Below are 11805 nucleotides of genomic sequence, written 5' to 3'. Positions count from 1 at the left end.
AAGGTAAAACCTTACGGACCAGACGGAGGTTATATGATTTAGGTTTGACTTATTATTAAATCGCACAGCAGTTAAGAACATATCAGTGACATGTTTATCTAACAGCATGTGATGTAACAGAAACGTATACATAAAAGAAGTTGCATAAGATACCTATTTTTAATAATTAAAATACAAGTATGTTGTTTTGTTTACTTTTGAATCAACAATAGATGACATTCTGTGAATTCAAAGGTAAATCCCACCCACTTTTAAAATTTTCAGTATATTTCAGTGTTTGAGATGTAGATTCAGGGTGGTTTGGTGTGAAATGGTTCAAATGTCTTTACAGTGGTGGTAATAGGAACCAGGCGTCACCATGACTACAACACAAATATAGCCATTTTATTTACCATCCAGAACCACCAGTGAACCTACACGAGTCTTCTGAGTTTATATGGAATGTTGTTGATGGAAAATAGTGGAAAATCTGGAATAATACATTTTCTTTGGGAACTATTTTGCCTCTCTACCACGAATGACTTTTAAAAGATGCACCTTAGGCCCAAAATCTTATTTCAAAGCTATCAGCCCATTCATAACCATTTTATGTAGTCACTTTCTGAGGGGAGCTTTTAGAGGAGGACGTCTGGTTCCTATCACCACCACTGTGAACAGTATTGACTCTGTAAGTTTCTCTAGAACAGAAAGTTTCGCACCAGACCACTCTGAATGACTCTGTTTACATCTTAACCACTTAATTATGTGCAAATTAAAAAATAAGGGTGGAGTTCCCCTTTAATGCATGACATTGGCTTTGAGGTAAAAGTCCAGCATTTGTGTCATTTCTGTACCAACAGGTCATTCTATTTTTTGACCCATTCAAGCTGAGATGTGGATGATGTCATCATGACCACTCCCTCCTGCTGCTCTCCTTTTTTGCCGCTCACTCTATACAAACAGCTCACACACTCTCGGCCAGTCAGAGTGATCGAGAAGGACCGTCCACTCGTTTCTGACCACAGAGAGAGAGAGAGAGAGAGAGAGAGAGGGAGAAAGAGAGAGAGAGAGAGAGAAAGAGAGAGAGAGAGACAGAGAGAGAGAAAGAGACAGAGAGAGAGCGACAGAGAGAGAGAGACCACTGCAAGGAGAGAGGGTGGAAAGACCTCAGATCGACTGAATAGAGGTGAGCAGAATGATCATATTTCAATAGCAACAAAAAGTTTGAGTTAAAGGGTAACTCCACCGCTTTTTCAAAATTCCTGCATGATGAAATGGTCAAGATGTAAAGTCATTCATAGTGATTTGGTGTGAAATCCTCCGCTCTAGAGAAATTTACAGAAAATCACAACCCCTGGTTCCTATCACGACCACTGTAAAGTAATCTGAATCTCTGTAATGAACCATTTCAAACCTCTCTACATGGTTCTATTTGCATCTCAACTGAATTATGCAGAAATTTAGAAATATCAGTGGGCTAGGGATGCGCTGATATGGGAATTGATGCTGGTATTTAATCATTTTCTTGCACATATCCATCAACGCTGATCCATAAACATTCCTAGAATGTAGAAACTAAGCCTAAACAAACCTAAAATGTGAATATTTTAGTACAGTAATCCTGAACATTATACTCCACAATAAAAATATTATCAAATTTGAGCTTAAAATATCAGCCAAATCTAATCATTGGTCCAATACTGATTATTTATTAGTATTTATTCCTTTGGTCCTGCAGTGACGTGGACTCCAGAGCCAGGCACGCAAGTGCTGTACTCTCATTCAGCTCAGCATCATCTTCCTCACGAACATGACAGCCTGCATCTTCATTCGGGGCGGGAAGATCGTACGTATATCAAACATCCTACAATATTCCAGTATCTGCCTGAATGATTCATTATTTTAATACACAGAGTGATTAATTAGGGTTACTTTTGTGTGATGTCAGGAATAACAATACAAGAAAGATACTAACACATCTATCTATCTAACCACTAATCTATCTATTAATATATGACATGTATTTCTATATATTTTATCATAAAATATGAATATCAATGTTTAATGTAGTTCTTGTATGATATTTCTGACACCATATTAAATTAGCACTCATAAATCATTGTGAAATATATTACACTTTTTAATGTTAATACAATATTTTCTTACATAAAGAAAATATTTATATAGATATTTATGTGAATATTAAAATTGTATTCAAATTCATAGGGTGTCCTGAAATATCATATAAAATACAGAAAGACATTTTTTAAAAAGGTCAATAATTCTACAATAATTATAAGCTATTAATATATTTTATTCAGATAAAAGCTAAAGGTATTTCAATATATACATCACAAGTATAATATCAGAAATATCCATTTAGGAAAGATATGAAATTAATATGAATGTACTGAATGTTGGCTATTTGAATATTTTATTTTAAGATGGTATAATATTAATTACAATTTACATGACTAGTGATTATTATCACTAATATGATTAGTGAATATTAGTGATTAGTGGTGATAAATTCAAAACAGCAATATAAGAAAGTTGAATATCTTTATCTGTATTTATCACACAAAATCCAAAACACCAATAATAAGAAAGATACTAAGGATGATCAATAATATCACAAAAATAAATATTTATTTTGTATAAATATAAGAAAGATTCATGTATTTCTTTAAATGCATGATTTATCAGTGCAACAATGCATGTAGCATCAGAAAAATCAATACAAAAATTGATATGAAAGAGTAGTATTAATCTATTACATATAGACCAAATAAATCACTCAGTATATTTTATAAACTGTAAAGTGTAAAGTTTAATATACTTTGAAATGTTTTTGTTAAATTCACATAGTCTCAGAAATATAAATATGAGAAATACTGACAGTGCTTTTAGAGTCCATTTAGAATATCATATATTATGAATTTATAAAATTCTTTGTCTTTCAGGACAGACAGCTGGCAGAGGATGAGATTGAAGGTAAATAATGGAACTATCAAGTTTACATTCTACTCCTGAAATATAGCACTGGATTTATTTTGTGCCATGAGCCTAACTTTCACATTAAATTAAATAATATTGTTAATGTTTTGGCATTAGCATTACAAAAATATTAGTTATATTGGGAAAAAATTTGATCTTACTATTACATACACTCACTGGCCACTTTATTAGGTACAGGTAAAAGGTTGGACCCCCTTTTGCCTTCAGAACTGCCTTAATTCTTCGTGGTGTACTTTCAACAAGGTGTTGGAAACGTTCCTCAGAGATTTTGGTTGGTTATTTGAGTTACTGTTGCCTTTCTATCATCTTAAACCAGTCTGCCCATTCTCCTCTGACCTCTCACATCAACAAGGCATTTTCGTCCACACAACTGCCGCTCACTGGATATTTTCTCTTTTTCTGACCATTCTCTGTAAACCCTAGAGATGGTTGTGTGTAGGAAAATCCCAGTAGATCAGCAGTTTATGAAATACTCAGACCAGCCCGTCTGTTCAAACACCCCGGTGAAATTCCATATTTTGTTGCTATTCAAAGTGTGAATAAGTTAACACACCCTCAGAGAACACACTTAAATATCACATTTTTCACTTATTTTACTTTTAAATCAACAAGAACATGTCATATGACCATGGGCACCCAAGCTTTTGCATACGACCGTACATACCACCATCCAAGTTTGTTATCAAGTTTGCAGTCAACAGTTGGCAATGCTCAGTAGAGTTAATATGTGAAGGTAAAGGCTAACACAGCACAACACAGTCCGATTTTGAACATTAACACTATAAAAAATGTAGGATAATTTTTTTCGCTCTGGACACATTCAGTTCAATGTGGTTTCTTGTTCTCCAGTGAGTTTTGACTCTATAAATTTCCAGTATTTATTTTACAGTAAAAAACGATTGTTATTTTACAGGATTGTACTGCAAAAGACTTAACATACCAGTCAACTTGCTTAAAATACCAGTCAACACTTTTGACAGTAATTTACTGGCAGCAGAGTTGCAAGTAAATTACTGTAAATTCACTGTATTTCACTGTAAATTCACTGTATTTTACTGTATTTAGCTGTATACCTTGCTGTCAACTGTGCTTCTAGTAAATCACTGTAAATTACATTGTCTGGTCTGTTGCTGTAAACCAATACACTACTCCAAATGTTTAACAGTATGATTCTGTAAAATAGCCAACTTGCTTTTTACTGTAAAATGCTGTAAATTTACAGGACTTTTTACATTGTTGTTGCTACATCACTTTATTGCCTAATTCGTTATTACAGCAGTAGCATTTCTGCAGCATTTGTGGTTTTAATCTTACTTTGCAGAGCTGCGTGAGGCCTTTGATGAGTTTGATAAGGATAAAGATGGACTGATCAGCTGTAAGGACCTCGGGAACCTGATGAGGACGATGGGCTACATGCCTACTGAGATGGAACTGATCGAACTGGGCCAGAACATCAACATGAACCGTACGTTCTTCAGCAGAGATGATTCTTTAATGTTCTCTCCAAATTCCCCTTAAGTATGAGATGTTCATTTTTCAGGATAAACATATATAATCGTAAGCCAACATTTGAACACTCCTGGCCTAATTAATTAATTAATTAATTGATTGATTAATCAACATATTAGACAACATATATATATATATATATATATATATATATATATATATATATATATATATATATATATATATATATATAATGTGCCATCCAAATGTTTGCAAGTGACTGTATCTACTAAATATAACATCAGTTTTTCAGTATTTCATGTGTCCACACAAGATGTTTCTTCAAGGGTTCTTCAGTAAAATGATCCTGCATAGAACCATGAACACCCAAGAACCCTTTGCACAATTAAAGGGTTCTCTGCTTTGAGAAAACCTCTTTGAAAAGGGTTCCATATGGGACCAAAAGAGTTCTTCTGTTGTTACATTGTCAAGCTTGTATACAATGGTATACACTAGCAGAACCTTTTTGGTGCTATGTAGAACCACATACAACACATTCCCCATCAACCACAATGCAGAGAACTCTTTCATCATGCAAATGGTTCTTTAAGGGATCATGGTCCTATAAAGAACCTTTCAGAAAAGGGTTCTATGTGGCTCCAAAAGGGTTCTTTTATTTTAACAATGTCAAGCTTGTAACAACCCTTGTAAAAGCCCTCCTTAGTGCTATATAGAACCATATACAACACATTCTCCATTGATCTCAAGAACCATTTCACAATGCAGAGAGCCTTACACATGCAAAGGGTTCTTTGAGTCTTCATGGTTCTACATAGAACCGTTTACTTTACTGAAGAACCCTTGAAGAACCATCCTTTTTGAGTGCACTCTGTCCCTTTGTTCCAGCTTCCATTCTTTTCAGGAGACTTGCTTTCAGCTTCTCAAAGAATCTGCAGACACAACTGCAAAGTTCAGTCTTAGAAGCTGGTTGTATTTTCTGAAGTAATCAAACCCACTCAGTGGTGTTTTTTATTTGTTTTCCTTTGACTTTCCCGGTGACAGTACATTATCGCATCAAATGTCCTCCAATTAACAGTTTATACTTAATGGATGTGTTGAATGGAAATAAGTGATTTTCGGACAGTGCTGCATTTCAGTGGTACTAACTAACTGACCATGCCCTGCAGTGGGAGGCCGAGTGGACTTTGAGGACTTTGTGGAGCTGATGGCACCAAAGCTCCTGGCTGAAACGGCCGGCATGATTGGCATGAAGGAGCTGAGAGATGCTTTCAAAGAGGTGAGAGGAGAACCTGGAGGTATTTGGAGAGTTGAAACCTTTTTAACTTCAACACTAAAGAGGAGACGCTGCAGCGCTGGACATGGCAAACCTTGGGTTTTGTTAACTGTTCTTGTTCTTCTGTTTCTTCTTGTTCTGCAGTTTGACATGGATGGAGACGGAGAGATCACAACAGAAGAGCTGAGGCTGGCAATGACTAAGCTAATGGGGGAAAACATGAACCGCCGAGAGATCGACGCAGTGGTTAAAGAGGCGGATAACAACGGCGACGGAACAGTAGACTTTGAAGGTACAAACTGGTGTATTACATTGCAAATAATCTTATACTGACCATATCCTACATGTTGTACCCTGAGGTCTACATGTCGCTGCTGTTGGAACAAAACCTTGTATCTCCATTTTTTGTTGTTTTTCAGTTTTTGACATAATTGGAAAATGCCTGTTGCCCTTTACACTGTGTGTAAATTTTATGATGAATGGACAAAAAGAAACAGCCCCTAATTACATGGAAAAAACTCTGGTTCCATTAACTTAGATTAAAAGTAAAGTATCTTTTTTTCTTCTCCTGTAAAGTCACCATTTTGGAGATACAAGGTTTTGCTCCCACAGCAGCGATATGATTTTTGTGGGTCATTAGTTCATTTTTATATGACTATTTTCCCACTTTTCTTTATCCCTTAGAAGGCAAAAAGGCTGTGGTTACTGTTCCTTTAAGACTGATATAACACGCTCTGTTCCGACTGACTGACCTATTTTCTGCCTCATTCAAAAAGCAGGCTGAGTTGAAACACTCCTAATAACTTCAGTGCAAATTGAGCTAAGCTGCAGCAGGCCAAAAATGCATGTCTATGTAAATGCTTTGGTTTTTCTGACATCACAAAAACTAAGAATTCAAAATGAGCTGTTTTTGTCAGCTTACTTTCTGTACATGAGCTGTGTGGACTGGGGAGTGAATGGCATTCAAAGTATTTAAACTTTGATAATGTTTCAGAAAATTAAAGAAGTGTTGATTTTTCTTAGAATTACAGTTGAAAGTGTATATATAAATACGTTTTAGCATTTACTTATTCAAGTGTTCAAATAAAGAAATTGTAAAGTGGAATATAGGAAAATACAACAGACCTAAATCACTAAATCAGCCGAACAATCAGGTACAGATCATTTCTCATTTCTCGTAACATTTGACATGTAAATGCAAGATGCTGATGTGGGAGAATGGCAATGATGAGGCCAATCGATAAACAATTCGAGACAGACACAATGTAGATAATATTTTTGTGACCAAGCACAGAAACAAGCAGTCTTCATTCATCCCATACATTTACACCTAGTGCTGTAAAAGATGGGCCTGTGGTTATTTAGCTTTTACACAGTTGGCAGATAGTTGGCAATTATGAATTATTCAGTATCTACAATTAATTATTCAGTATCTACTATGAATTATTCAGTATCTGCTATGAATTATTCAGTAACTACTATGAATTCCTCAGTAACTACTATGAATTATTCAGTAACTACTATGAATTCCTCAGTAACTACTATGAATTACTCAGTAAGTACTATGAATTATTCAGTATCTACTATGAATTATTTAGTATCTACAACTAATTTTTCAGTATCTGCTACGAATTACTCAGTAACTGTTATTAATTATTCAGTATATAGAAGGAATTACTCAGTATCTAGTGTAAATTATTCAGTAAATACTATGAATTATTCAGTATCTGCTATGTATTATTTAGTATCTACAGTAAATTATTCAGTAACTACTATGAATTATTCAATACCTATAAGGAATCATTCATGATCTACTACAAATAAGTTAGTAACTGTAATGAGTAACTGCAAATCTACTACAAATTATTCAGTGACTACTATGAATTATGTAGTTATGAGAGTGAAGAACTGATCTGTGGACCCTCTGTACAGACCCTTAGAGTTTGAGGTTAAAATACCAGTCAGTATAAATTTTATTCAGCTGAAGAACCTTTATAAAAAAGATATTTTCCAAACATGTTGCTTCTCACCCTGGAAAACTAAGTGTGGAGCGAAGTCTAATACTATATTTTCACTTTTTCTTTGCAGAGTTTGTGAAAATGATGTCGAACTGCTGAGAGAGGAGCGTGGACACACACAATCACACACACACACACACACACACACACACACACACACACACACACACACACACACACACACACACACACACACACACACACAACGAGATAAAAATAAATAAATAAGTTGTATACAGAGACACTTTACCAAACTAAACGTCAGCTTCAAATATGACTTTCCACTGAATATTAAACAACATCAAAATGTGTATATATGAGGTCAAAATGTAATATGTTATATATTATATGAAACTATTTTTGGACATTGTTTACTAATAAATAAAATTGTGCTGTTTCCAAAAAAAGTCAAGTTCTACTTTTAATGCCTTGTTGCATATCGCTGCTGTCGGAACAAAACCTTGTATGTCCATTTTTTGGTCATTTTTCAGTTTTTGACTTAATTTGAAAATACCTATTGTTGTTTACGTTGCGTGTAAATTTCATGATGAATGGACCCAAAAAAATGGCCCAAAATGACTTGAAAAGACGTTTGGTTCCATTGACTTACATTAAAAGTAGAGTATGTTTTTTTTCCTTCTCCTGTAAAGTTACCATTTTGGAGATATGAGGTTTTCGTACGACAACAGTGAAATGTTTATGACCGAGCTTTGAGACGCATGAGGCCAACAGCACTGACCAGGCATCACAAATGACCAGGGATGGGGGTTAGGCTCAATCATTAAGCCAGACAGGTATTAACTGACCTTAGATCTGAACCTTGATGTGCTTTAGCCCAAATAGCCCTGTCACTGTGCAGGTGTGACATATTTTTATGAATGAAAGGAAAAGCATCTCTGCTAATCTGTCATTTCCATGAAGAGGAAAGAAAAACTCTCATCGCCTGTTTAATCTGGGTAATGGGTGGATTGGGAGGAGCAGATGGTGAGGAGAAAAATCTCTTGCGAGACGAAGCGACATTTAAGGATTAAGAGATGGGGAGAGGGTGGGTAAGGAGGGGAGAGAAAATCAGAATAATCCAGGCTGGATATGAACACAGCATGAAGCAAAGGCTGAAAGACACAAGAGTGAAAGAGGGCACATCGATGGGCCCTGTCTGCAGCGGAGAAGTGCAATGGTTTTAGGATACATGTGATTGGAAAAAGGGATTACAAATATGAAGAACAATATTTTTTAAGAACAAGCTGTGGATCCTTATAAAATTACACAAATATGTTTTATTTTATGATTGAATAAAGAAGGAAATATTTAATTTTGTAATTTTATCTCAACTCAAACAGTCCATACACTCTAAAATGTCTGTCATTAGGCAATAAGCTTAAGAAATGGTGTTGAGAAATACTGCATTCAGGTGTTGCTCACATATCCCAGACCAAAAAACTGACCACAGTCTTATATAGTGGTGGATCATGACTAGTAGAGCTAGGCCTTCAGTTCAGGCTATGAATTTTAAAATTTGAGTTAAAAATAAATAAGTAAGTAAGTAAGTAAGTAAGTAAACAAAACCCACCCACCTCTGTAATAATGCTGCTTTCTGTTAGTGACACTATGGCATTTCTAATAGTAAGTTGGTGCTGAGCTAACGATGGTACATGTTTTTTGGTTGTTCTAGATAAAACACAGACTTTTGAAGCTTGTAAATAACATTAATATTTTTAAGCCATTAACATGAATGGCGGCAGCACGGTGGCGTGGTGGGTAGCGCTGTCGCCTCACAGTAAAGAGGGCCTGGGTTCAATTCCCCGGCCGGGTGACCAGGGTCCTTTTTGTGTTCTCCCCTTGTTTACGTGGGTTACCTCCCACAGACAAAAGACATGCAGTCAGGCTGTTTGAACATGCTAATTTGCCCCTAGGTGTGAGTGAATGTGTCTGTCTGCCCTGCAAACTGTCCAGGGTGTATCCTGTTTTCTGCCCAATGACCGCTGGGATAGGCTCCAGCATCCCCTGTGACCCAGAAGGAGAAGTGGCTTAGAAGGTGTGTGTTTCATAATTGGCCTAGTATGTAGCAGTGACTCTTTCGGTAAAGAGTTCTGGCACAGAGCTGAAACCTGGTCAGACTATGGATCATATTCACAGTCAGTGATGTATCTAGAATGTCCAAAATTGGTCCGTCATTGTAAATCAAAACTTGAGAGATGGATCACTTTATTATGTTGGTAGTTAATCTTACGTGTAAGGCCTTCAGTGCAGCTCCTGAAGTTCTAACCAATGACAGAGCTCACTTGGCTGTATCTACCTAATAACCCCTGGGGAAAATAGCCTAAGATTAGGCTATAAAGCTACAAAACACTCTCTATATGAAAACAAGCTCTATATGAAAATTGGCCTAGCTACAAGCTATAAGCTCTAACCTCTAAATGAAGGCAGAGGTGGACGATGTACACAAATAATGTACTTGAGTTAAAGTAGAGATACACAAGGTAAAATATTGCTTCAGTAAAAGTAGAAGTCCTTATTCTAGACCTCAACTTGAGTAAAAGTACAAAAGTATTTGGCTTCAAATGTACTTAGGTATCGAAAGTAAAAGTACTAAAAGATTAATTATGGCTCTAATGTCCTGTTATCATTTTTATAACAACTAATTTTAGGTGAAAATCCTCCAGTGTCTCTCTTGGTAAACCAGTCTTTTAATAGAACGTTGTTAATTAGTGACGCTGACGTCTATTAAAATGATCATAAGCACAAACACTGAAGGTAAACAGTTTCCATCAGGGAGAACCGAGTGGCTCTGAAATCACTTTTTACAAACAAGCAAAGTTTTAGTTTAAGATTACTTTGTAACTTAATTACGAGTTGAATAAAAACTCAGGCTCTGGCTTTAAACTCAGGATCAGGATTGATCTGTAGGTCTCTGTTCATAAACATAGAAAAAAAGAAAAAAAAATGCCAGTCACGACTGCATATGTGGACATATTTCTATATTGTGCTCTATTTACACAAAGTTAGGTTAGTTCCATCATATAGGTAGGTGTATGTGCTCCCAAATTTTTACGCTGCTGTGCTGACGTTGAACTGTGTGCTGCACTGGGTCGGTATGACCAACACGTCAAAACAAGCTCAGAACAAAGTAACCGCTATGCACTGATTGGTGCTCTTGCTTTCCACTTCTTTCGTTTTGACATGTTGCGTTTTTATGCACACAGAAACCAAAAGGAATGACAGATTTCTCAAAATGTAGTGGAGGAAAAAGTCAGATATTAGACTTTGAAATGTAGTGGAGTGAAAGTAAAAAGTCACCCAAAATGGAAATACTTAAGTAAAGTACAGATATACAAAAAACTACTTAAGTACAATAACGAATTACATTTACTTAGTTACTGTCCACCTCTGTATGAAGGTTAGCCTGGCTATAAGCTTCAAGCTCTAACCTCTGTGTAAGCTTAATAAGGATGGCTTACCTTTCATTTGCAAGTGTAACAGTATAACACTTTTCCCCAGTCACTTTCAAGAATAGTATTGTGGATTTAACACTACAAATCAAACGTTTCACCACAGTTTGAAAACGGAGTGTTTAAACAGTAGCGACAAAAGCAAACAGTACAAACATTACAAGCGTCGCATTCCCAGAACGTGTCTCTTTATGAAGTGACATGTTTTAATAGAAAACGTATGAATACATCAGTGTATTTGTTCACTTTCGCCACAGAATGAGTGGATGCTGGTTGTCATTGTGACTAATAATAATTCTGTTCAGTTCGATTTTTTCAAAATCTATTCAATTGATTCGTCAGCTTGAGATCACAATGCACTTTTACACCCCTAATAGAACCTTTATTTCACAGCCTGAGCTTCATCCAGGCTGACCAAGAGCAGCTCTGCTGAATCACCTTATCAGAAGGTCAGAAGGTACAAAACCTCAGACTGACAGAACCTGCTAGAATTAGAGAGAACAGAGGGGAGGGAACGGCGCGATTACTGCGTGTTCTAAAATCCCAAATTGCCCCGGATCTGCCGGCTGCCGGCTCTCCGGATCCTAAGGTGATGGAG

The 11805-nt window shown here is 36.1% G+C and overlaps 1 protein-coding gene across 1 annotated transcript; it reads left to right on the top strand.

Moving 5' to 3' along the window:
- Window positions 1–960: 960 nt before the first annotated feature.
- cabp5a (calcium binding protein 5a) lies at window positions 961–8114 on the top strand. Its single transcript, XM_017695024.2, has 7 exons — window positions 961–1165; window positions 1718–1825; window positions 2943–2973; window positions 4319–4462; window positions 5634–5743; window positions 5885–6032; window positions 7829–8114. Exons 2-7 carry the CDS (start codon window positions 1790–1792, stop codon window positions 7855–7857), a joined length of 498 nt encoding a protein of 165 aa, XP_017550513.1. The 5' UTR covers window positions 961–1165; window positions 1718–1789; the 3' UTR covers window positions 7858–8114.
- The last annotated feature ends 3691 nt before the right edge of the window (window positions 8115–11805 follow it).

This window comes from Pygocentrus nattereri, chromosome 13 (genome assembly GCF_015220715.1).
Source record: "Pygocentrus nattereri isolate fPygNat1 chromosome 13, fPygNat1.pri, whole genome shotgun sequence".
In the NCBI taxonomy this organism is placed as follows: Eukaryota; Metazoa; Chordata; class Actinopteri; order Characiformes; family Serrasalmidae; genus Pygocentrus; species Pygocentrus nattereri.
This window is presented reverse-complemented; position numbering and strand designations above follow the sequence as displayed.

Bases quoted from the DNA above. Each gene is read 5' to 3' on its own strand.
- cabp5a (XM_017695024.2), top strand. From the start codon at position 1,790: ATGACAGCCTGCATCTTCATTCGGGGCGGGAAGATC. The intron at 1,826-2,942 runs GTACGTATATCA...TTTGTCTTTCAG, and splicing joins TCATTCGGGGCGGGAAGATC to GACAGACAGCTGGCAGAGGA. The intron at 4,463-5,633 runs GTACGTTCTTCA...CATGCCCTGCAG, and splicing joins CCAGAACATCAACATGAACC to TGGGAGGCCGAGTGGACTTT.